The following is a 27,517-nucleotide window of genomic DNA, read 5'->3' as shown; positions in this document are numbered from 1 at the left end:
AGGAAAATACCTCACAACATGTTACATTTTCCCAACGGTATTCTAGGTAGATGGCTGCTAAAAGATTTATCTTTTTCCTGTTTTCTGCATAAGCCACCTTATTCATAGTTTAGAAGACATAATGCCTAATGTGACCGGCTTACCAAGGTGTGACTTCAGGTTATATTGTTTGTTACATATTAACATTTGTGCCTGATTACACAATATGGCTGAATCATTGGTAAACTTACTGCTATCTGTTGACATTTTCCGATCTCTGAAACATTACATATGAAACAGTATAACCCTCTTCACAGGATGTACGTCTTCTGTTACCCTTATGAGGAAAAAGAGAAATGGCAGCCTGAGGACTGCAAAGGTCCTACATATAACAAAGGATATGGGCCACATTTGTCTCCTCCCTTGATAATCTTGATACAATGCCTGACATGAACCCAAAGTAGCTTTTCTTCAAGTTTCACTGAGGTTGTAGGGGTTAACAGCACTTGAACGGGTTCTTTGTATCTTGATTCCAAGCGTTCCTTGCGTCTTTTTAGGACAACCCAACCACCTGAAAGCAAACTATGCGACTTTTGATCTGGAAACAAGGAGAATACGCATTTATGAGTGACAGTGGATATAACTCCTGATGTAAGGCACTCACGTGGGAGATAAGGCCCTCCTTTTTGGCCTGGAATAAGCATAAGCCTATTATAGGAGTCCTACCAAATACCTTCAAAGGGACTCAACTTAGTCTTACAATTAGGCGTAGTTCTACCCAAGTAGATGACTAATAAAATGCTTACCTCTATTTTTTATTATGACTTCTGGTGTATCAAATATTCATAATTACTTTCGTAAAACAATTTCTTTAGTCATATTCTAGCGGTTTTATTTTTTTTTTCCTCAAGCCACGCCTCCAACTAACATGAAAAGAGGTCTATGCAAACCAACAAACTTCAAACACCTACCTTTGGTAGCTGTATGCTATTTAGGCACTGAAACAGATAATCTGACTCGCACTGAGAAGGTACCTTGACCAATTGGCCTGGATTGTAATGGGCTCATATCATGCAGCGCTGTATAAACCATATCGCAGCAGTGTTGAACCCTGGGGTAAGCCAAGCAGAAGACACCATACCACACATTACCTCCTAGGATGAATGGGATAGCTCAGGGATCAGGTGTGACATCATGGAGCACAGCGTGCAGGGGAGGCACAGGCATTACCCTTTTCTGCCAGACCTCATTAGTGTTCTGTACGATTTTTCCACTCCTCCTTCTTCTTCTTTAGAGGCCTGTTCCTGTAATTCAAGCAACAGAGAAATATCTACACCCATTTCAGGTGCAAGCAGGTTACCAGCCGTTACCTCATTCAAGGGAAGTCAGGCTGCTGCAGTGTCTACTTTCTGGTTCCTTCCAGCCTCAGTGGTTGTCTCTGTGGCATAAGCCTGGACTCTGATGATAAGTCACCTGTGCGGAAAGAGCTAAAACCTTGTAGAACAAAGACACTGCTTCTGCGTTCTGGATTGGCTTACTCAAGGACCCCATGAAACTTCCACTGTGCCACATAAGATGTGAAATCGTGTACGATTCCAAATGTGTACCTTAAGTCGGTGCAGACATTAAAGGGGTTGTCCCGCGAAAGCAAGTGGGGTTATACACTTCTATATGGCCATATTAATGCACTTTGTAATGTACATTGTGCATTAATTATGAGCCATACAGAAGTTATTCACTTACCTGTTCCGTTGCTAGCGTCCTCGATTCCATGGTGCCGTCTAATTTTCAGCATCTAATCGCCAGATTAGACGCGCTTGCGCAGTCTGGGTCTTCTTCTTTTCTGAATGGGGCCGCTTGTGCCGGAGAGCGGCTCCTTGTAGCTCCGCCCCGTCACGTGCCGATTCCAGCCAATCAGGAGGCTGGAATCGGCAATGGACCGCACAGAAGCCCTGCGGTCCACCGAGAGAGAAGATACCGGCGGCCATCTTCAGCAGGTAAGTAAGAAGTCACCGGAGCACGGGGATTCAGGTAAGCACTGTCCGGTTTTCTTTTTTAACCCCTGCATCGGGGTTGTCTCGCGCCGAACGGGGGGGGGGGGGGTTTGAAAAAAAAAAAAAAACGTTTCGGCGCGGGACGACCCCTTTAACAGTCTTACCTGCAGCCAGCTTACATATTTCAGTGAGCGCCATCACCTCTATCCCCTGAGTAACTGAGTCTCTCAGGAGGAAAAAAGTGTTTTTTATACAATTATCTCTTTCTGTTGGTTACCCTTGCATAGCCTGTTTTGCTTGTCCATTTCCACGATATTTGGAATCTATGAGAAAAAAACATTATTGTTAGGACCCCTAGTTTCTCTTTTCATTAATTTTCCGACAATCATACACTCATGTGCTCGCTATTTAATGTCATATTCTGCGTCTGCCGCCCCTTCCTCTCGACTTTACGAATTTAGTAAAAGATATGAAACGGTATTTGGAACTATACCCCACTTGATTGCGATATGTGAGGGTGCTAGCAAGGCAGTCTCATAGTTAGTCTGGAAGCTGAAATATGTTTAGTTTGTGCTCTATGCAGCATTTTATGACCCCTTGAAGGAGCATGACATTACGGGGCCCCACACCATCTCTGGTACCTGCACGAAAACATACTTCAAACAGGAGAGGAAACATTGTTATTACAATCTGCAACCATAACCACTGCACATATGATGGTTAACTACTAGAGATGAGCGAGCACCAAAATGCTCGGATGCTCGTTGCTCGAGTCGAGCTTTCCGCGATGCTCGAGGATTCGTTTTGAGTAACGAACCCCATTGAAGTCAATGGGCGACTCGAGCATTTTTGTATATGACCCATGCTCGCTAAGGTTTTCATTTGTGCAAATCTGCAAAACCCAAGAAAGTGATGGAAACGACACAGAAACGGATAGGGCAGGCGAGGGGCAACATGCAGGGCTGCATCTCAGGTTCCCAGGTCTCACTATTAAGCCACAGTAGCGGCAAGAGTGCCCCCCCCCCCAACAATTTTTACTACGGACAAACCCTCATCAGCAAGGCACACCTTAGCTAAGCACCACACTACCTCCAACAAAGCACAATCACTGCCTTCGGGACACACCGCTGCCTCTTCTCCTGGGTTACATGCTGCCAAACCCCCCACACGACCCAGCGTCCACACCGCACACAAAAGTGCCCCTGCACAGCCTTCAGCTGCCCTCATGCCACACACTGGCCTCATAGCCACACCACCCTCATGTCTATTTATAAGTGCGTCTGTCATGAGGAGGAACCGGAGGCACACACTGCAGAGGGTTGGCAGGGCCAGGCAGCGACCCTCTTTGAAGGGGGGGGGGGGGGGGTGATAGCCCACAATGCTCTTGAGTATTGCTAATAGATTGACATTCCATTTTCATTCCAATCCTTTGCCACCTCCGTCAGGAGCTGAAAACATGGGCATAAAGGGGAGTCCGCTGCCAGCCCAGCACTTCTACACATCTCCACAATGCAGCAATACTCGGTGTGGGAAGTAGGTGAGCGGGCCCTGGGTCAGCCTCTGCCCCAGCCAACACCTTGTGTGGCCCAAGATGCTGCGAGTGACATAGCAATGGAGACTCCATGTTTCCACACACTACTCATTCTGTTTGGGTGTCGGATACCTCATTGACAACGCAAGGGGTAAACCATCTGCTCTCTGCACCCTACCCAAGTCTTTTAGCGTTTTGGGGACAGACAGGTACAACTCCACTATGGCAAGTCTGTGTGCACCTGCAGCATGGGTGTCTAGCAGGTACACACAGAGGGTACAGAAAGAAATCCCATTGCAGTGTCCCGGATAGCTGAGGTTACATGAGAGGGAATACATGTTGGCTGCGGCCCACACGCCATGCCCTAGTCAGTCTGGGTTTTTTGGGGGGCCAGATAGGTAGAACACCACGATGGGAAGACTTAGTGCACTCATAGTATACACAGACCCCTGTAATATTCCTGTAGCAAAAGGTATAAGCTGACCCCAGTAACAGTTATGTTGCAGAAGTCTAAGGAGACCCCAGTAACATTTATGTAGTAACAGTATAGACTGACCCCAGTAACATTTCATTAGCAGAAGTATAGGCAGACCCCTGTAACATTTACGTGCCAGAAGTATAGGCAGACCCCAGTAACATTTTAGTAGCAGAAGTATACGCAGACCCTCTAGTAACATTTGCGTAGCACAGTATATGCAGACCCCTGTAACATTTCAGTAGCAGCAGTATATGCAGACCCCTGTAACATTTCAGTAGCAGCAGTACAGGCAGAGCCCAGTATTTGTAACATTTCAGTAGTAACAGTATAGACAGACCCCAGTAACATTTCTGTTGTAACAGCATAGACAGAGCCGAGTAACATTTCTGTAGTAACCATATAGGCAGACCCCAGTAATGTTTCTGAAGCAGCAGTATAAGCAGACCCCAGTAACGTTTCTGTAGCAGCAGTACAGGCAGACCCCTGTAACATTTATGTAGCAGCAGTATAAGCAGACCCCTGAAACATTAATGTAGCAGAAGCATAGGCAGACCCCTGTAACATTTTTGTAGCAGCAGTAAAGGCAGACCCCAGTACCATTTCTGTAGAAGTAAAGGCAGACCCCTGTAACATGTCTGTAGCCGCAGTATAAGCAGACCTGTGTAGTATTTCTGTAGCAGAAGCATAGGCAGACCCCAGTACCATTTTTGTAGCAGAAGTATACGCAGACCCCCTGTAACATTTATGTGGCAGAAGTATAGGCAGGCCCCAGTAACATTCTTGTAGCAGAAGTATAGGCAGACTCCTGTAACATTTAAGTGGCAGCAGTATAGGCAGACCCCGTAACATTTATGTGGCAGAAGTATAGGCAGACCCCAGTAACAGTTATGTAGCAGCAGTATAGGCAGACCCCACCCCCATTTCTGTTGTTGAAGTATAGGCAGACCCCAGTAACATTTTTGTAGCAGAAGTATACGCAGACTCCTGTGTCATTTCAGTAGTAACACTATAGACAGATCCAAGAAGCATTTCTGTAGCAGAACTATAGGCAGACCCCTGTAACATTCAAGTGACAGCAGTATAGGCAGACCCCTGTAACATGTAATTGGCAGCAGTATAGTCAGACCCCTGTAACTTTCTTGTAGCAGAAGAATAGGCAGGCAGGCAGACCCCAGTAAAATTTCTCTATTAATAGTATAGGCCTACCTCTGAAAACATTGGGATACCATGAGCGTTGGCGAAGGCCAGAAAAATTAGTTGGATAACAGTGTAGGCGTGGGCCCCAAAAATTAGTGTACCAAGAGTACATGTGTACCTATGAAAAATTTATCAACAGAGAGAGTAGGTGAAACTCAAACATTTTTTTTAAGATACAGCTCACTGTTGCTTAATTTGTAACAGAAAATGAAATATACAGAGGTCAGCGTAGCGCTCCTGCGGTCATATATAGTGAGATATAAAAGATTTTTAATGAGGACTTACCAGGTACTGCGCAGGTTCTTATACCAAGACAGGCCCTGCCAGCACCTCTCGGTCCAAGATCGCCTTAAAATTTTTGATGAAAATTCTTCCTCCACATCCACAGATTGGGAGAGCTGCAGGGTTCCTTGAGTGCCCCAAGAAGGAGACCCAATAATTTCAGGAAAATGATAGAAAGAAAAATGGCCCCAACGCTCGCTGGAGAAAAATATTCCAATGTATATAAAAATAACTAGTTTATTTTGCAACGCGTTTCAGCCACTATATGTGGCCTTTTTCAGGCATAAAAATCATTCATACACAAGCAGTATATATAAGTAAAACAAATCTTACAATCAAGAAGTTCATAGGTGCCTGCTGTAGCTGTGCATGTGTCCTCAGGCAGCGGCCATTTTGGAGGCGGGGACAGCTGTGAATTACACACCCCCTCATAAAACTTTTGTTCCATAAGCAGAGATTCATATACATGTCCCCCTATCATTAGAGGATGATCCCTCTCCAACATAGATACCCTCATAGGGTGCAAGTTTGTAATATAATAAACATTAGCACTATACCCAAAGAATTCATGTGTCATGTGACATATGGACACATGATTAAACCATACGTCACCACGCTAGTGTGTACCGACACTCTGAGATGACAAAACTCCACTTTTACTATGGAAACTGAGGAGAGGTCATGTGATCTGCATCTCCGGCGTACGTGACGCCGGCGTCATTATATCATGCGTCATAGCGCTTACAGTGAGAGAGGAGGCAAATTACTCACTAAGCCCTAGGTCACCACGTTCCCAGGCGTCACCGCACAACGTCTCACAGCACTCACCCAGGGGACGCGGAGCAACCACAGAGAACAGGGGGGCGGGACCAACTCCGGAACTCCAAACATGTGACCTGAGCTTTGGTTGCTAAGTTACATATATAGCAGTGCATAGTACTGCTCCTTCATAGGCACAATGCCTTGCTGCCAGCTATGCTCCATAGAAGCTAAAGGAAAGGGGAGGGGGAAAAGGAAAACAGGGGGACCGTGGAAAAAAATCTCTAAATAAAATCCTCCATCATGCTAATTGCATATAAAACCTCCATTAAAATTACTACAGAGGTTATAATAAAAATAAATAACTTATTAATAGCCTCTGGGAGGTAAGTGTGAATATTCCATGTAGGGATATATGTATATGTGTATATATGAATAATAAATATAATCAATTACTGGATCAAATTGATATAAATACAAATCAAACATATGTAACCATGACACATCTGCATTATCATTAAAACCATAAATAAGTAATTGAATAAATATTTAAAAATATCTAGCATATAAACTCCATACAAACATACCACATAATAATATGCATAAATTATATAAAAATTAATAAAATACTATAAAACGTACATATTAAATGCTTATTATTTAAGTTGCAAAAAATCAATTACATTTTTTCTAAGACCTCATTTAATCCAGCGGGCATTAATGTATTTAATTTAAAAATCCAGAACATTTCTTTGTTCCGCAACTCTGAAATGGATTTATTAAATATACATTCTAGGGGGGTAACTCTAAGACCAGAAGGATCACACGCATGTTCAGTGCAGAAGTGCCGGGAAATACTATGTTTCAAGTACCCCTTCTTAATGTTGCACCTATGTTGCGTTACCCGAATTCTCAGCGCATTGCTGGTGCGTCCAACATATCGCTTGGCGCACGGGCACTCCAATAGATAAATCCCATACGTGGTACTACATGTGAGATGTTGTTTAATCTCAATGTACTCGTTCATATTGAACTGTATCCCATAGCTTTTATGTGATTATATACGCACAACATTTGCATTTTTTCGCACCACACCTGTACACTCCCTTTTTTGATTATATAAATCCCTTGTTTGTTTTACTTGTTTCTTTTTTCGGACGTGAAGGGGCCAATATATTTTTTAAGGTTGTGTTTTTCCGGAATATACATACCGGGTTATTAGACGTATTCTTGTTCAGATACGGATCCCCTTTTAAGATGGACCAATTTTTGCGGAGGATTTGTTTGATATGGCTATGATGAGAACTATATTTAGTTATAAATGCTGTATTATACTGCATACTTAATGAGGGTTCCTTCACATGAGTTTGTTTTTCACCTCCCTTCCCATCCACTCTCACTGTAATTTTATTACCATTGATCTTCTTCCTTTCAATCTGATCATCTGTGCCATCGAATGCTTTATCATAAGCTGATTTAACAATAGATGGAGGGTATCCTTTTTCTTGAAATCTAGTGGAAATAATTTTAGCCTGTTCAACAAAATCTGAGTCTTTGGTGCAATTTCTCCTGACTCTCTTGAACTGACTATATGGAACATTTATCTTCCACCTTTTATAAAGACAGCTATGAAAGCTTAGAATCTTCCACCTTTTATAATGACAGCTATGAAAGCTTACCTTTTATAATGACAGCTATCATTTCTATCATTTTCCTTAATTTGTAGCAGAGCCTGGAGGCAGCCCTGTTGAAAAAAATTGGTTCATGTTACAGTCTCAATACTTTTAAAACTTAGAAAAATTGTAAAAACATTGGTAGATGTAGATGAGCCCTTTGGGCCGCAGAAAAATTGGCCGTTCAGCGCGATGACATGTTGTTTCTGGAGGAGGAGTAGCAGGAGGAGGACTAATGTCAGAGACAGATTGATGAAGCTAAATGCCCCATTTTACCGGTGATAGAGTAGAGTGCTTTTATCTGCGGTTACAGCAAAAACAATCTTTAGGTTCCGCTACTCTACGCCGGTGCAGAAGAGAAGTCTGGGGAAATCTAGGCGTTGTTCATCTTTATGAGTGTAAGCATGTCGGCACTGTCAGTTGACAGGCGGGTATGCTTGTGTCAGAACCGGCAACTCTCGGGGCCGCCGTGCCCGCACCACCGGTCCGGCCACCCGGGGTACAGGAGCGCGGCGCAGAGGTACCCCGGTTCTTGTGATCTCCCCGGGCCGCTGTAAGACTGGTCGCCGCCGGGTTGCTAGGGAGGCAGCTGGTGCTTCTAGTGTCCTGACTACCAGGCTGGCTTCCCTAGTAACTGTCTGTGCAGATAGACTGGGGGCGTGTCCCCAGCACCGCCCTGATTAGCCCTGCTGCTGTCAGGCTCCCCGCCCCAATCAGCTTCTGGGGCGGGAGCGCTGACAGCATATAAATAGGTGTGTTTTCCTCTCAGGCCTTGCCAGTGTTAGTTTGGTTCTCCAGCTGCACCCGCGTTTATCCTGACTGCTCTTGTGACCTCGGCTTTTCTGACACCTGCTTTTGGACTTGACTACGTTTTTGCCTGACCCCTCCGTACTGCGTACCCTCTTGTTGCCTACCCGGATTGTCTGACCATTCTACCGTTGTTTGTCTCAGTGTCTGTTTGTCTTCCGTGTCCCGCTTCCCTAGTGAGGGTAGGGACCGTCGCCCAGTTGTCGCCCTGGGGGTTAGCCCAGGGGGGCAAGTAGGCAGGGACAGGGGTTGCGGGATATCTCAGGGAACCCCATATCCCGGACACTGTCCTGACAGTAACACTGGCCGAACTAAGGTCAGACCCTTGCATCCGCCCGGCAACTTTGAGCCCCTCGATGGAGGCCGTGGCGGCTGTAGCGAACCAGGTCCAGGTCCTTACGACCCTTGCCCAGGACCTAACAGCCCGCTTGCAGCCACGGGAACAAGTGCCAGCTGCAGGTCCCATGCAGCCCTCGTCCGCTCCAGGTACGATGTCAGAACCTCGAGCCTCGCTTCCGGATTGCTTCTCCGGAGAGAGAGATCAGTTTTTTGCATTTAGAGAGAGCTGCAAGCTCTACTTTGATCTCCGCCCCCACTCCTCTGGTACTGAATACCAGAAAGTGGGAATCGTAATTACCCGCCTGAGGGGAGAGCCCCAAAATTGGGCTTTCTCGCTACCAGCTGGCTCTCCAGCCCGACTATCCCTTGACGCCTTTTTTTCCGCCCTGGGTCAAATTTATGACGAACCCGACCGGGCGGGCTACGCAGTCTCCAAACTTCTGGCCCTGCGCCAGGGTTGTAAGATGGCGGAGGACTACTGTTCCCAATTCCGTCAACATTGTACGGAATCCCGGTGGAACGATGCCGCCCTAAAAGACTTATTTTTGACCGGTCTGTCTGAGGGTCTCAAAGACCTACTTGTGGCCCACCCAGAGCCTAGAACCCTGGAGCAAGCCATGTCGCTGGCTATTCGAGCCGACCGACGTTTGAGGGCCAGACACGCCGCTCGGACCACCCCACTCCCCACGCCTACTTCTTCGACTGACCCGACCTTTTACCCTCCCACCACCGAGGCCATGGAGCTGGGAGCCGTGAACCCCAAGCAACGACGGGAACACCGCCTGAAGAAGAATCTCTGCTTCTACTGTGGGGAGCCGGGTCACCGCATTTCTACCTGCGCTAAGAAGCCACGGCAGGAGGAACTCCCGCTCCTAGGCAGTTGTCGGGGGAACTGTCTAGGAGCCAAGGTACTCCCTGTGTTGTCCAAAATGTTAGTGCCTTGCACCCTAGAATTTCATGCTTTCCACCGTACTGGGCAAGCCTTTGTTGATTCTGGGGCTGCAGCTAATTTCGTTAACTTTAATTTCGTTGCTCAACTGTCCGGGGTTTTGTTACGTTTAGAGACTCCGATTCTGGTTTCAGGAGTGGACTCCACTCCTTTGCAAGCAGGGGTGGTTAATCTGGTTACCCCTGAAGTAAGGTTTACCATAGGAGCCTTACACGTGGAAACCTGCACCTTTCTAGTGATGAGAGATTTGTCTGTGGACGTCGTCCTAGGCCTCCCCTGGCTCCGGGAGCACAACCCGGTAGTAAATTGGGACACGTTGGAACTGGTAAAGTGGGGTCCCCGCTGTGCCAACCACCTTTGTGCGGTGAAGGTGGGAATCTCCACCTGCGAGGGGAGCCCCCTACCAGAATACCTTTCCGAGTTTTCTGACGTGTTCTCCAAACATTTATCTGAAGCTCTGCCCCCCCATAGGGAAGGGGACTGTAAAATAGACTTGATTCCTGGGGCCAAACTTCCTAAGGGCCGCATTTATAACGTTACGGTTCCAGAGAGAGAATCCATGAGGGACTACATCCAGGACAGCCTGGCCAAGGGGCACATCCGGCCCTCAGAATCCCCGGTGGGTGCCGGGTTTTTCTTCGTTGAGAAGAAGGATGGGGGTCTCCGGCCCTGTATTGACTATAGAGAGCTAAATAAAATCACAGTCCGAAACCAGTATGCTCTTCCACTCATTCCTGACCTCCTCAACCAGGTCGCTGGTGCCCGATGGTTTTCTAAACTTGATCTCAGGGGAGCATACAACCTCATCCGCATTCGGGAGGGGGATGAGTGGAAAACCGCCTTCAATACGCCCCTCGGGCATTTTGAATACCTAGTGATGCCTTTTGGATTGTGTAACGCCCCCGCCATTTTTCAGGGGTACATGAACTCAGTGTTTCAGGATATCATGGGGGTGTTCGTGGTTATATATCTAGACGACATTTTGATTTTTTCCTCCGACCTGCCGAGTCACCATACTCACGTTCAGACTGTGCTAGCTCGACTCAGACATAACAAGCTGTTTGCTAAACTCGAGAAATGTGTTTTCGGGGTACAAAAGATATCATTTTTGGGGTATATCATCACGCCATGCGACTTCCAGATGGATCCTGAAAAGGTGAAGGCCATCACGGAGTGGGCCCAGCCAGGGTCGTTGAAAGCCCTTCAACGCTTCCTCGGCTTCGCCAACTACTATCGCAAATTCATTAAAGACTTCTCCGTGGTGGCTAAACCTCTAACGGACCTCACCAGAAAGGGGGCAGATGTGAGGACCTGGTCTTCTGAGGCTCTGAGGGCCTTCAATACCCTAAAGGCGGCGTTCTCTTCTGCACCGGTCCTAGTACAACCGGATCTGTCCAGCCCTTTTGTGGTGGAGGTAGATGCCTCTGAGTTTGGTGTGGGAGCGGTACTGTCCCAAGGTCCCTCCACTCTCACCAACCTTAGACCGTGTGCCTATTTTTCTAGGAAGTTTTCGTCCACCGAACGGAACTATGATATAGGCAACCGGGAATTGCTGGCGATTAAGTGGGCTTTCGAAGAGTGGAGGCATTTTTTGGAAGGAGCCCATCACCAGATCACGGTGCTCACTGACCATAAAAACCTCACTTATCTAGATTCCGCTAAGAGGTTAAATGCTCGGCAAGCCCGCTGGGCCTTGTTTTTCTCTCGGTTCAATTTTGTTGTTACCTATAGACCCGGTTCTAAGAATGTCAAGGCTGATGCCCTGTCTAGGAGTTTTGGTTCTCCGGAACCTTCCGAGCCGGAACCTGAGAGCATTCTCTCCCCTGGGGTGGTCCTCGCTGCTGTCTCCTCCGACCTTTCACCTCTCATTCACGCCGCTCAACAATCTGCTCCTGAAGCCCTTCCGGAAGGCAAATTATTTGTCCCGTTGTCACTGAGATTGAAAGTGTTAGAGGAGACACATGCTTCAGTCCTAGCTGGACACCCCGGCATCAGGGGTACTCTGGAGTTAGCGGCCAGACTCTATTGGTGGCCGCACATGGCCAAGGATGTACGGGTATTTGTGTCCGCGTGCCCGGTTTGCGCAAGGGGGAAGAACCTCAGGAGACGTCCTGAGGGGCCTCTTCTGCCCTTGCCCATTCCGTCCAGGCCATGGTCCCATTTGTCCATGGATTTTATTACTGATCTGCCATCCTCGCTGGGGAATACGGTCATTTGGGTAATAGTTGACCGTTTTTCCAAAATGTCTCATTTTGTTCCACTTGGCAAGTTGCCTAACGCCAAACTTTTGTCTGAGATGTTCATCAAGGAGATTGTTCGGTTACATGGGATCCCCGAGGATATTGTGTCTGATAGAGGGGTTCAGTTCGTCGCTCGCTTCTGGCGAGCCTTCTGTAAAAATCTAAACGTTAATTTGTCCTTTTCCTCCGCTTTCCATCCCGAGAGTAACGGACAAACGGAACGGATGAACCAAGAACTCATCCAGTATCTGCGACTGTTTGTCTCTGATAACCAGCATCAGTGGGCCAACTACTTACCTCTCGCCGAATTTGCTATTAACAACCATGGTAACTCGTCGACCCAACTGTCACCTTTTTTTTGTAACTATGGGTTCCATCCCCGGTTCTCGCTTTCTACTCCTTTGGTCTCGAACAATCCGGCCGCCGACATATCCGCTGAAGAACTGTGCACAGTTTGGGCCCAGGTTCGTAAGAACCTTCAGGGTTCCCAAGAGAAACTGCGTAAATACGCAAATAAAAGACGTACTATCTCCGCACCTTTTGTGGTCGGGGAGCAGGTTTTATTATCATCCAAGAATCTGAGACTTAAGGTTCCCTCCCTGAAACTTGCTCCTCGGTTCATTGGCCCATTTACGGTTTCTCAGGTTATCAACCCGGTGTCATATAAGTTGGCACTTCCTGACCCCTGGAAGGTCCACAAGGTTTTTCACAAGAACTTGCTTAAGAAGTATGTGACTCCAGTTCTCCCCACCCAGAACCCGCCTCCTCCCTCTCTGGTACAGGGGGAACTGGAGTATGAAGTAGAAAGGCTTGTGGATGCCCGACGGGTTAGAGGTGGGCTGCAGTACCTGGTCCACTGGAGAGGATTTGGCCCTGAGGATAGGACGTGGGTCCCTGCCAGGGACGTTCATGCGCCACGCCTAGTCCAGGCATTCCACAGGGCTTTCCCGCTTAAGCCCGCACCTGGCCATGGGGGTCCGGTGTCCCCCCGTAGAAGGGGGGGTACTGTCAGAACCGGCAACTCTCGGGGCCGCCGTGCCCGCACCACCGGTCCGGCCACCCGGGGTACAGGAGCGCGGCGCAGAGGTACCCCGGTTCTTGTGATCTCCCCGGGCCGCTGTAAGACTGGTCGCCGCCGGGTTGCTAGGGAGGCAGCTGGTGCTTCTAGTGTCCTGACTACCAGGCTGGCTTCCCTAGTAACTGTCTGTGCAGATAGACTGGGGGCGTGTCCCCAGCACCGCCCTGATTAGCCCTGCTGCTGTCAGGCTCCCCGCCCCAATCAGCTTCTGGGGCGGGAGCGCTGACAGCATATAAATAGGTGTGTTTTCCTCTCAGGCCTTGCCAGTGTTAGTTTGGTTCTCCAGCTGCACCCGCGTTTATCCTGACTGCTCTTGTGACCTCGGCTTTTCTGACACCTGCTTTTGGACTTGACTACGTTTTTGCCTGACCCCTCCGTACTGCGTACCCTCTTGTTGCCTACCCGGATTGTCTGACCATTCTACCGTTGTTTGTCTCAGTGTCTGTTTGTCTTCCGTGTCCCGCTTCCCTAGTGAGGGTAGGGACCGTCGCCCAGTTGTCGCCCTGGGGGTTAGCCCAGGGGGGCAAGTAGGCAGGGACAGGGGTTGCGGGATATCTCAGGGAACCCCATATCCCGGACACTGTCCTGACAGCTTGTCCGTGATGATTCCCCCAGCAGCACTAAACACCCTCTCTCACAAGACGCTAGCGGCAGGGCAAGCCAGCACCTCAAGGGCATACAGCGCAAGTTCGTGCCACGTGTCCAGCTTTGACACCCAATAGTTGTATGGAGCAGAGGCATCACGGAGGACGGTGGTACGATTGGCTGCGTACTCCCTCACCATCTTTTTAAAAGTGCTCCCTCCGACTCAGCCTTGACTGGGGAGTGGTGACGGAGTCTTGCTGGGAAGCTATAAAGCTGGCAAAGGCCTTGGACACTGTGCCCCTGCCTGTGCAAGACATACTGCCTGATCTCTGCGCCTCCCTTGCTACTTGGCCCTCGGAACTGAGCCTTCTGCCGCTAGCGCTGTCAGATGGGTAGTTTACCATCGGTTTGTCCACTAGGGCCCTGTGGTATTGCATCACTCTCAAACCCCTTTCCTCTTCGGGAATGAGAGTGGAAAGTTTCTCCTTATACCGGGGGTCGGCTGAATGCTTCAGCTAGGAATAATGGAATAGGACCCCGGTTCTATTTTGTTGGTTTTCGGAACTGGGGCCATGATTAAGAGGGACGGCCGGGGGCATTCGTATTGTGCCGCTAGAGGTGAAATTCTTGGACTGGCGCAAGACGGACCATAGCGAAAGCATTTGCCAAGAATGCTTTTTTTTTTTATTGTTGGAGACGGGGGAGGGTTTAGAAGAGGTGGCATAGACTGCCGCAGATACCAGAACCGAGGAAGGACCACCAATTCTGGGTGTGGGTAGGACGTGTGCGGTCCAAGGCTCCAATGTGCCGTCAGGGAGATATCGTGGCCCTGCCCGCCAGTACTTGTCCACGTGTCCGTGATTAAGTGGACCTTCCCAGTAAACGCGTTGGTGAGGGCACGATTAATCTTGCGGGAGACGTGTTGGGGTAGGGCTGGGACGGCACACCGGGAAAAATAGTGGCGACTGGGGACCGAGTAGGGCGGGACCGCCGCCGCCATCATGTTTTTGAAAGCCTCCGCTTCCACAAGCCTGTACGGCAGCATCTCAAGGCTGATCAATTTGGCAATGTTCACGTTTAATGCTTGAGCGTGTGGGTGCGTGGCGGTGTATTTGTGCTTGCATTCCAACGCTTGCGCAAGTGACAGCTGGATGCTGCGCTGAGAGACATTTCTGGATGGAGCCAAGGACAGCGGAGGTGAGGGTGTGGGTGCAGACCGGGAGACGCTCTTGCCTGTGTCCTGAGAAGGGGGTTGGATCTGAGTGGCAGGTTGGGGCACAGGGGGAGAGACAGTGGTGCGACCCGGAGGCGGTGAACGGCCTTCGTCCCACCCTGTGGGGTGCTTGGTCATCATATGCCTGCGCATGCTGGTGGTGGTGAGGCTGGTACTGGTGGCTCCCCAGGAGGAGCAGCAGCGAGAGGATTCAGAGTTGCAGCAGTGGACGGCGTAGAAGACTGGGAGGTCGATACATTGCTGCATGCATTTTCTGCTATCCATGACAGGACCTGCTCACACTGTTCATTTTGTAATAAAGGTCTACCACGTGGACCCATAAATTGTGATATGAAGCTGGGGACCCCAGAAACTTGCCTCTCTCCTAATCCCGCTGCAGCCGGCTGTGATTCACCTGGACCCGGAACTCGGCCTGTGCCCACACCCTCACTTGGACCTCTGCGTCGTCGCCCGCGTCCTACGGCCACGTCCTCTAGGCCTACCCCTACCCCTCAGCATGGTGTATTTTGAATACAGCAGACACAGAGTGTTGTAAAAAATAAGGCAATTATTGGCCTGCACTTGGAGGGTCACAGCAGTTATGTTACGCACACTGTAGGCCAAAAAAATTATACGCTAGGCTGCAGAAAGGCCAAGCTGGCTAATAGTGAGCCACTACAACTCACAGCAGCCATGCAGTAAACTGCACACGCGCACAGGTAGCCCTAAGCAGGAGCTTTTTTGGGGTACTTGTTGACAGGATTCTACACTACAACTGTCCCTGCCTCACCAGTACTGCCCCTTTACTCTGTATAATTGGCTGCAGACTGAGACCGCAATAGTCTGTACAGCCCAAGATGAAAAAAAAATTGGTGCAAAACTGCTCCCAGCTGCCACAACAGTAATGCACACGGTCAGAGGTAGCCCTAAGAAGGACCGTTGGGTTACTTGTTGACAGGATTCTACACTTCCACTGTCCCTGCCTGACCAGTACTGCCCCTATACTCTGTATAATTGGCTGCAGACTGAGAATGCAATAGTCTGCAGAGCCCAAGATGAAAAACAAAAATTGGTGCAAAACTGCTCCCAGCAGCCACAACAGTAATGCACACGGTCAGATGTGGCCCTAAGAAGGACCTTTGGGGTTCTTGAAGACGCTGACAGTAGCCTAACACTCTCCCTATAGCAGGAATAGCAGGAACAGCACTCTCCCTAATCTCTCCCAGCGTGTGTCTGAGGCGAGCCGCCGGCGAGACTGCTTTAAATACTCGGCGGTCACTTGATCTCACCAGCCACTCACTGCAGGGGGGTGGGATAGGGCTGGAACGTCACAGGAGGAAGTGGTAATGCCTTCCCTGTATGTCTATTGGCCAGAAAATGGCGCAAAACATGCAGGGAAGAAATGAAATTGACTCGAGTACCGCGTGGTGCTCGTCTCGAGTAACGAGCATCTCGAGTACCCTAATACTCGAGCGAGCATCAAGCTCGGCCGAGTACGTTCGCTCATCTCTACTTGTGACTTGATGATGTAGATGATATTCCTAGAATCTGGAGTCTATTAAGAGATATTACTATTGGTCGCTGCTCTAAGGTATTCTCTCATGAAGATTGCTGTTATACGAAGAAGTTAGCTCTGGTTTCTCTAGTCCAATCAGCTGTGATCTCAGGGAGTCATGACTTGCGGTACTGGTGAATTGACACCCATGTGATGCAGAACTTATCAGATCCACTCAGTGCCCCTCCTCATTCTGGCTCATAGAGGGACCCTGAGCGCTAGTCACCCCGCTAAGATGTGCATTGTATTTAGTGGCCATTTGGAGAGTGGATGTCATGCTGAGACGAGCGCTTTTATATTAGTATTTCCTTATATTCATGGATTTTTATATTTATTTCTATTTTCATAGTTCCAGTGAGATTTTCCCAGGAATACACAGAATGCGAAGGATTAGTGGAAGTGAGATATGAAGGAGAATGGTGGGGAGTGGAATATTGCAGGGGTAGCAGAGAAAACATTGCTAATGTGGTTTGTAGAGAGCTGGGATGTAACACTGCAAATCTACAACATCATGTGACCACAGGGGAGATATTTGTGGATGATGACAGGAGGAGGTTGGATCTACGATGTACAGGAGGAGAGTCATCCTTGTCGCAGTGTGAATATTCTACATATGGTGGTCGATATTCTTCTGGATCTCTGATGGGCGTGACATGTTCAGGTAAGAGACGTATTTTTCCTCTCCACACATCACACACCAAACTGGATACAGCATCATACCTGACAACCTGTACAATAACTGCACCGACAACTGCTGAGAGAATGACACTAAATATCAGCCAGCAGCAGCTTCATCCAAAGATGTTTTTTATTAGCCATCAGTCTCATCATGAAGGGTTATTATACTGGTGTAATGGAGCCCTCTGTGTACATGTCTGTATGGATGATGGGACTTGTAGTTCTGGGTATGAGATGTGTTAGAACAGGTGAGATCTGCTGGTGATGAGATGCCAATTGCTCCGTTATAAGCTCTGTAAATGGTGACCCTATTACTGTAGTCCATCTGTCACATACAAAGTGATAAATCCCAATTATCAGGTGCACATATCAGTTGGCTGCAGGGCCGGACTGCCCATTGTTTTGCCAACTCGAAAGGCAACAAGATCAGATATGGCTTTAAAGAAGGACAAATGGGTTGATATATAGCAATTTATTAAAATGGCAATAATTAAACAAATTTATGAATAATAGGTGATATTGATTACAATTGTATAATGATTCTCCTAGACAAAGGTTAAGTACATAAATCACCAAATGCTAGACAGAAACATAATTTACTTTACAAGAGACTGCATATACCCACAACATACAAACTGTATTCGTCTATTAGACATCAGCTGAAGAAAGTAACAGCAAAGACTAAACCAATCGTTCATCATCATCATCTATCAGCTGGACAGGTGGCAGTGAAAGGCAAAGAGAACTCCTGGAGATTTACACTTTGTGGGTATGCCTCAACATGTGTCCAAATAAAAACCTCAAATTTTATGCCACCAGACCAAGTCCTTATGTACTAAGAAAAATAGCTTAATCAGCCAGCCGGTATTAGTGTATCTTGACGCCTCCAGGAAGTCCTGGTGGAGCCAAGATTGACAGGGGGGTGACGCCCCTGTACCAGTTTGGCTGCACAGCAGCCTTGCAAATAGGTCCTGGAAGGGCACTAAAACTGGCCGGAAGATACATGCAGCTGTGCCAAGCAGGCCCTGCTGCTAACACACTGCCAGAGCTGCTAGCTCGGCACCGAGGCACTCGCCACAGACCCGGTTCACTGTTCTAGCAATTCGCCGAAAGCGTCATGAAGTGGCTTTTGCTTGGGAGCCAGCGGCGCACCACAGGAGGCAACCCCACCCCCAAAACAGATTTCACTTTAACATACCGGCCGCTACGCTGCAGGGCCAGGGGGACAGAGAGTGTTATGCGGTGGCTGCACAGTGAAGGAGAACACGCCACCGGCCTTTCTTCCCCTCCTCAGTGGGCTTTCCCAGCAGTGGAGCAGAAGTGCTGATGGTGCAAGCTGTCAGCGGAGGAGCGACCGGCAGGAATCTGAGTGTGCCGCAGCGGAGCAGAAGCAGCGCATAGGGTGCCAGCTGTCAGCGGCGTGAGCAACGTCCGCGGAGCTAACACTACCGCCGGAGGAGCAAGAGCTTTGAGAGAGGCAGCGGGCAACAGGGAGCAGACAGTTCCGCCAGTAGAACACAAGCAGTGAGGGTGCCAGCTGTGAGCAGTGTTAGGCGGAAACCTGCCAGCAGCACGGTCCGGTCTTGGCAGCACGCCAGTCCAGCTGCGGGGGTCCAGGCACAGTGTTCTTCCTTCCACGTCCGGCGCCGGTTCCCTTAGGGCGGCCGTCCGGCTCTGGGTGCCTCTTCTGATGTGAGTGGATGGGTCTTCTTCCTCCACCCACAAGCATGTCATTGGCTCCGCCCCTTTGCTAGGGATTAGAGGCAGCAGCTGTCAAGTTTCATTGCCAGTGTTTGTTTGTATCTAGTGAGGTTAACTAGGTCTCTCTGGTCCCCTTAGTCCTTGTGCTTTAACCCTTGCCTTCCCTTGCTGTAGTTTCATTTAGCCTTTTGTGTTTCTCTGTGGTAGTATCTTCCTTAGTTTTTGTGCTCCTTTTTCCCCTATAGTATCAGATTATCCCTAGACAGTATAGGGTCCGATGCCCAGTTGTCCCCCTTGGTTTAGCCAGGGCGAAGCAAGTAGGTAGGGTCAGAGGTGTGGATGGTTTTTAGGGACTTCCAGTCTTATCTCTGTACCCGCCTAGCAAGCGGGGGTCCTTGGGTGGAGGGTATCATTACTTGTTAGGCTTACATTATTACACTTTAACGCTGCCATGTTCCAGCCTTAACATGGCAGCATTTATGCACACTCTGCTAGTAGGACCTTCCTGTCTTGGCCCAATTGGGAGCTAGGGGTGTGACAGGGGCATTCCTCCTAAAATACAAAGAAGCAGCAGCACTCAGTCGTAAAACACCATCTGGTGCGAGGTGAGGGTCCTGTATGCAGGCTCCATTGGCCCCCACTCCTGCGACCCCAGTAGCAAGCGATTGTAGAAAAACGGAGCAGCACCACAGGTCTTCCAGAAAGCTGTTGTTTTTATTTAATCCATAAAAATGGGGCATCAACGTTTCAACTCATGCAGAGTCTTTTTCAAGCTGACCACCACTATAGAACACCATAGACTTTAAAGAAAGCATACACCAATCAAATGGAACCCACACCCAACACATAATTAAAATGACAGAGGCTCACCTGTGACCAGAAACAATCATAGAATCCTTATGGGAAGCATGATGTCAGGAGCAGCTGCGGCATACCTTATAGCTCAATAATGCAAACCCAATGCATTTATGCGGGATTACTAAGTCCATCGCGGTAGTGCACACGCTGCAATGCACTTTGTGGCTCAATGTCGGAGATCACATGCCCACTGCGCATATGCGAGAGTCCTAGAACTCTCGCGATAGTTCGGACATCACACAGGGCTTCAGCATATATTATGCCCGTTCATACTGATGTAACCATAGACATAGCGATATGTCTACAGTGAAAATTACTTATCCACAATGGCAATGGATCGCATCCACAGAGCACACACTGTCAAGAGGCCGCGGCAACTGCCTCCATCTACCATACTGGTCTACATCATAGATTGCCATGCCCCCAACTGTCAATCATCCAGAGGCTCCAATAGACCAAACATTACAGCGGGGTTGGTTCGTGAAAAGCTTAATTCACTCAAACAGGGGGGGGGGGGGGGGAACAACTGATCTTCAACATCAATGAAGCCTTATATAACTGCCAGTGTTATGAAAAAGGACTAAATATTATATTTTATCAAGAATCCCATTGGTCGTATGCAAATTAATTCTATTATGGTTATTAAAGGCACCGATTAATCATCCATAAACCAGTGCATCAAGATAGAAATAAATCGTCATTATATGAATAGTGCAGCGCCATTGCTCGTCTCCCGACATCAAGTCACAGGGGTCCTGTCAACATATAAAAAACATCAATTAAAATCCAAACAGAATAAAGCTATCAAAAGACTAGTAGGTTTACACAAACGGTAAAGGGTTATACTCTAAATTCAGACCTAACAGGTGGAGTTTGTCTAGTTCGAAAATCCATTTGCATTCCAAATATTTGAGTTTCTATTCTCTATCCCCACCTCTATACAAATGGGGTATTGCATCAATAATTTGGAACCGCAACTGACTTATGGTGTGCCTCTTCTCAAGGAGTGTCGTGCTACAGGTGCATCAGTTTTTTTTGTACGTGTAGTACTCTTATGTTTCAATAACCGTGTCCTGCTCTCCAAAATTGTTTCACCTACATATAACATGGCACAAGGACACGATATAACGCAGAACAAGTACAACGAATTGCAGGTGAAGCAGGATTTAATCGGGTATTTCTTACCTGTTCTGGGATGCATAAAGCTATCACCCTTAACCATATTGTGGCAACTGCTACAATTCAAGCAAGGGAAGTTACCCATCTTTAGTGGTGCAAGGACCCTTTGAGTAGTATGTAATGTCCCTGTAGATTCAGTGTTTCGACTAGGCTTGACAAAGACTAACTGTAGTCGAAACGTTGCCTGTACCACTTTGAATATGGAGTAATAAAGTTGCTGATTTTACTTTAAAACCCTCAACGGATGCTGCCACTTCTTCTTTGTTGATGTCTAACTTGGGGACTGGAGGTCCATAGTCCCTTCAGTGGCTTGGCATACATTGCTGGATACCTCTGCGCTGTTAGCGTATTGCCTGGTGTGCTGCGGGATTCTCTCTTGCATACCATTGTAGATACAGTGTGAACTAGCCTATCTCTAAAGTTAATTCCCCCTCTGATAAGCCATAATGGGAGGCTCTTTGAATTCCTTGACGTCTGTATGGCATTGTGCCAAAATCGGCCAATGTCTGCGGATAATTTGTGCCACCTGCCCGCTAATTGGGCCAAACTCTGAAATGAATGGAATGCGCCCCTTAGTCTCCTCTTTGTTTTTCGGGATCAAAAGCGTCTCTCGAGGGGGCGGAGCCTGACGCGGAGCAAGATGGCCGCTTAAGCCTGGAGCTCCCTCTGCACAGCGCCCTAGAGGGTCCATTTACTTAGCTACCAGAAGCAAATAATGAGGAGAGCTACGAAGGAGAGGACCGGAGACCAACCCTGCACACCCCGAACAGTGAAAAATCAAGCAGGCATGCAGCGCTACCTGAAGGAGCGCGGCTCCCGCTCTCCGCACCCGTCCGTCAAGATGGCGCCGGCGGCAGAAGCTGCTGCATCAAACAGTAAGGCTGGAGGGGGAGAGCTCTCCTCAGACGAAGAGGACTCGTGGGGTCTCGAGGGGATTTATGAGGGAGCTGCTTGCCAATGCTCTAAACCCTATAATTGCTGACCTCACTGAAATTAAAGAGGATGTCAAGCAGATGGGGCGCAGAGTGGAGGAGCTGGAGTCTGTGATGGCCTCCGTTTCCACACATGCGATCGCTTTGGAGAAAATTCTGAGAGAACATCATGACAGCATAAATCGAGCTCTCATAGCACAAGAAGATCTTGAGAATCGAAATAGGAGGTGTAATTTAAGGTTCAAGGGCCTGCCGGAGTCCTGGGCTACTGAGTCACTTACCAAGGTAGCCTCCGAAATTTTTCAGCAGCTACTAGGTACTGAGAGAGCCACGTCAATAAAAATAGAGAGAATTCACAGGGCTCTCAGACCGACACCTGCGCCCTCTGAGCCCCCCTGTGACGTCATATGTAAACTGCTCTCTTTCCAAGACACTGCTCTGATTCTAAAAACAGCAAGAACTTGCAAAGAACTTAAGTATGGGGAAACACGCTTTCAAATCTTCCAGGATCTATCTCCGACGACCTTGGCGAAGCGCCGGTTATTCCGCCCGCTCCTGGAAGCCTTGAGAGCAAAGAACATCCGCTATTCTTGGCTGTTCCCTTTTGGCATTAACATAGCCGGTAAAGGGAGAAGGCTGTTAGTTCGCTCCCCAGAGGACCTACAGAGCTGCTGGGAACATCCAGAGCTTGAACCGATAGATCTGCCCTCCTGGATGCCTCTCCCTGAATTTCCTAAACTACCTCGTCTAACACTACCTGAGCCATGGCAGGTGGCAAGCAACCCTAAGTCGCCGAAAAAGAAAAAGGCAAAAGAACCCACTGCTACTCTGGACACTTGATAACATAAGAGGTGACTGTATTCTTATATCGGTCTGGTGGACCGGGTTTTAGAACGGTCCCGAGAGGATGCCGGAGGACTTCCCCACTAAATGTATCCTCCTCTGTGATGCTGGTTGGTTCCCCTGCCGGGGACCCTCTTCTTCTCCCTCACCTTCTCTGTTGTTTATGCAGACAGGTGAAGCAAGTTTGTGTTTGATATGATGTCTACTACCTTAGAGTAATTAGAATAATCATACGCTGTGTTATACCCCTGTTCACAAAATGATTCTCCTCTAAAAGCTGAGACATGCATAGCTTTGTTTTAAAGTTTTTGACCTATGGACCCATGGGGCGCCTGACGGTTCAGGCTGATTTCATAGTTGCCTATCCCTCAGTGTTGGAGGCTTAGACAACTCGCCCCCCCCTCCTACCCTCTGTCTCCCGTGGCTGGTTTGATCCAGAGTGTGAAACCAGGACTGCTGACCCGGGGGACAGTCTCACAACACATCTACGTATCCCCCCTGATACGTATTTATTGTTCTTAATTTTTGTTCTTATTATTGTTTGTTTGTCCTACCCCTCTTACCTCTCTCTTCTGTCTCCCTTCCTCCCCCCCTTTTTACTCTTTTCCCACCCACCACCTGATCTTGGTACGCCTTCAATCTCTAGAAGCTGCAGACTGGTATAGGTTATTGGTGTCTAACTTTCTTTTTTCTTGTTATCCTCCCCCTCTCACGCCCGGCTAGAGAAAGAGGAAAGGTCAGCTCTCCTTCAGGGACGCAATGGATGAGATAACCCGAATCACCACACTAAACGTGAACGGCCTCAATTCCCCCGCTAAGAGACATCACATTGCAGCACTTCTGAAAAGGTATGGATCGAAGGTTGTGTTCTTGCAGGAGACCCACTTCAGGGGAGATAGATGCCTGTCTTTACCGGGCAAACAGTTCCCCCTTGCGTATCACAATGCGCACCCCTCGTCTGCCTCAAAGGGTGTTACCATCTTGCTACACAAATCTCTTATCTTCACCTGTGAGGGGCGCTACGCTGACGAGGAAGGCAGGGCTCTATTCCTAAAGGGCGTTCTTAATAACAATAGAGTAACTTTAGCAAATATTTACGCCCCAAACACTAACCAGATACCATGGCTGGTGAAACAGTTAGAGGCTTTAAGACATTTTGCCAGCGGCCAGATAATACTAGGAGGAGATCTTAACCTCACGATGCACCCCCTATTAGACTCTTCAGAGGGTAAATCCCGAATATCTCAAAGAAATTTGAACAAATTGAAGCGCTCCCTGGTAGGGACTGATGTAGTAGATGGATGGAGAAGCTTCAATACAAACATTAAAGACTACACATTTTTCTCAGGGGTCCACTCCTCCTTCCAACGCCTCGACTATATCTTTATATCTTCCTCCCTGTTACAACATGTAGCAAACGCGACTATTGACCCTATCTTAATCACGGATCATGCGCCGGTCCACTTAAACCTCAGTCTGCCTCCTCAGTCCCCCAGAGAGTGGCGCTGGAGACTCACTCCCTCCCTCTTAGATAATGAGGAAGAGAGGACACAGCTGAAGACATCATTAGAGGAATATTTCCAGTTAAACAAATCAGACGACCTGCCAGTTCCTCTGGTATGGGAGGCCCATAAGGCATTTGTCAGAGGTCTCCTAATTGCCGCTGGATCTAGAGCTAAAAAGAGACAGCAAAAAGAAATAGACAACAAACTCCTGCAAATTGCTAAATTAGAGCGAGTCTCTAAGCTCTCGATCAGCAAGACCTCTCTTGAAGAATTAACAGTGCTCCGAAAGGAACTTAAACTCATACTGGAGACCAAATTTAATAAAAAACATTTATATTTAAAACACATCACGTACGCTCAGGGTAACAGAGGGAGCAAATACACGTCTGCTCTCATCAAAAAAGCAAAGGCCAGGTATCACATAAAGTGCATCAAAACCTCTTGCGGTCAACGGGTTTCTTCCACAACCGAGATAGCGAACGAATTCCAAAGCTTTTACTCCTCTCTCTACAATCTCAGAGAACCCCTAACTCCAGAAGCCACTATACATGCCAAGGAACGGATTAACCATTTTCTCAGAGACCTAGATCTCCCAAAAATAGAAGAGGAGGACTTGGAGGCATTCATGACACCGGTCACTGACCAAGAAATAGAGGACCTTATAGACACTGCCCCATCCGGAAAGAGCCCAGGTCCTGATGGACTTTCACTCAGTTATTTTAAAACATTTAAAAGTACCCTCATACCCCATCTAAAGGAACTCTTTAATGCATTATTGCAAGGTACCCCTCTCCTGAGACAGGCGCAGGAAGCGCACATTACTTTAGTGCACAAAGAAAACAAGGACCCGGAGTCCTGCGGCAGCTACCGCCCAATCTCCCTGATAAACCTCGATATGAAATTCTGGGCGAAAATCTTAACGAAAAGAATAGAAAAAGTTATCACTAAACTGATTAACTTTGAACAGTCGGGGTTTGTCAGGGGTAGAGAGGGAAGAGACGGCTGTCTCCGACTGCTCCATGTGGCTAGATACGCCCAAAAAAATAACATCCCATTAGCTTTTGTGAGTACAGACGCGGAAAAAGCATTTGACCGCATAAACTGGGTCTACATGGAGCAGGTCCTTCTACACTTCAACTTTCCTCCTAAATTCGTCACAGCGATTTTCTCCCTCTATGCCTCGCCTCATGCCAGGCTTAAAATTAATGATTCCCTCTCCCCCCCATTCAACATAAATAATGGTACGAGACAGGGATGTCCCCTGTCCCCCTCGCTTTTCATCCTTGCCCTCGAACCCTTCCTCCAAAAAATAAGACTAGACCCCCGGATACAGGGTCTGAGAGTAGGAGGAAAGACCCTCTCTGCGTCTGCATACGCGGACGACATAACATTCCTCATAACGAACCCCGAGACGGGCCTCCCCCACCTAGTACGGCTGCTGGAGGACTTTGGGTTGATATCTAATTTCAAAATTAACCTGTCCAAATCGACGGCACTAAATATTTCCATCGCGCCCAATAGATATAAAGCGATCAAAAATAGCTCTCCCTTTACCTGGGCCGACTCGTCAATTGAATACTTGGGGATCAAAATTACTAAAAAAAAGCAGAAGACATATATGCAACAAATTTCTTCCCCCTACTAGGAAAGATTAAGAACTTAGTAAGAGCCTATGACCTCCCTTTCATATCCTGGTTAGGCAGAAAAAATATATTAAAGTCCTACATCATCCCTATTATACTTTATAAAATCAGATTACTCCCAGTGTTTATTCCATCGAGTTTCTTCAAGTCTCTACGCACCATTTTTACAAGATATCTGTGGATGGGAAGGCGGCCGAGGCTGGCGCATTGTCTGCTAATTAGAAGGCGCTCGGAGGGGGGAGTGGACCTACCATGCCCTAAACAGTTTTATTTGGCTGCACAATTGAATCACTGGCTGGAACTAACACACCCAGTTAAGGACCCCCTGCTTCAGTCCCTAGCTAAAGGAGCCTACGGCCCTCACCTGCTGGAGGAACTCTGGGTCCCGTATGGGAAACATAAGAGGAAACAGAATATCAATCCCCTCACAAAGGGATTACTGGGGACTTGGGCTGCCTTGGGGTCTAAGCTGGCTCCAAGCCCTTCCCCATGCGCACCCCTTTCTGCCTTACACAGATACATGGGCCTTTCTCTGGACCCACACGCGGCAAGAATTTGGAAGCCACTGGCGGACAAAAGAATCCAAGACGTAGTAGACTTAGCATACAAATACCCTCTTTCATCGTTGGAGGACCTCCTACCTGGATATCCTTTGTCCTTCCTCACCTCAACCCACTTATTAAAAGTTATAAATAACTTCCTGAAAGACCACAAAACCACCAGGCCCCTAACAGCGCTGGAGACAACCTTAGCAGGAGACAATGCCCAAACCAGAAAGGTTTCTTACATACGGAAACACTTTGTCTCCCCTCCAGTGGACATAAGCCCTGCCTTCCTCGTTTCATGGGAAAGGGAGCTCCACATCTCCTTATCCCCAAAGGAGACCAAACTCATTCTGAAGACCGCTTTTGGTCTGTCACCATGCGTCACCTCACAGGAATCTCACTATAAGCTTTTAGCAAGATGGTACAGGACCCCGCAGTGGCTGCACGATCATAAATTAAGCACACATGATTTATGCTGGAGATGCGAGGATGCAACTGGGTCCTTCCTCCACATATGGTGGGAGTGCCCGGCTCTGACTAAATTTTGGAGAGAGGTGGAGGGGGTACTGAGGCAAATCTCTCCGGGGCTGATTCTCTCCCCTGAGGTGGTTCTCCTGTGGAGACCGACTCCGGTATTCCATCCACTACAGAATAAATTGGATGCCCTGCTGATAGACTCTGCAAAAGCCCTTATTCCATTAAAGTGGAAACAGAGGGACCCACCTACACTAACTCAATGGCGAGATAAGGTTGATACCCTAGCGAATTTAGAGGAACTCTCGGCCTGGTCCAGAGGGACACATGACAAATTTATAGATACTTGGACTCCTTGGAGAGCGGTTGTCTGGTAACGGAACCTCCGAGCGATTAGGTAGTCCCAATCCCAACAGGCCTATGGTCCATATACAAAGTACAATGTGCAAATATCAGCTTCGATGATGCTCTATAAGAACCCCTCCCGCGCTAACCCCTTA

At 48.1% G+C, this 27,517-nt stretch overlaps 1 protein-coding gene across 1 annotated transcript in view; it reads left to right on the top strand.

Moving 5' to 3' along the window:
• The window catches only part of LOC136577424 (CD5 antigen-like), a 91,664-nt gene that overhangs the window by 23,684 nt on the left and 40,463 nt on the right, over positions 1-27,517 (top strand). Inside the window, exon 3 of the mRNA XM_066577320.1 lies at positions 17,009-17,320. Within this exon, the coding sequence (XP_066433417.1) occupies positions 17,009-17,320 (312 nt within the window). The remainder of the gene's footprint in view (positions 1-17,008; positions 17,321-27,517) is intronic.

Source organism: Eleutherodactylus coqui, chromosome 8 (genome assembly GCF_035609145.1).
Source record: "Eleutherodactylus coqui strain aEleCoq1 chromosome 8, aEleCoq1.hap1, whole genome shotgun sequence".
NCBI classification, from domain to species: Eukaryota; Metazoa; Chordata; class Amphibia; order Anura; family Eleutherodactylidae; genus Eleutherodactylus; species Eleutherodactylus coqui.
The sequence above is the reverse complement of the archived record's forward strand: the minus strand, read 5'-3'. Positions and strand labels throughout refer to the sequence as shown.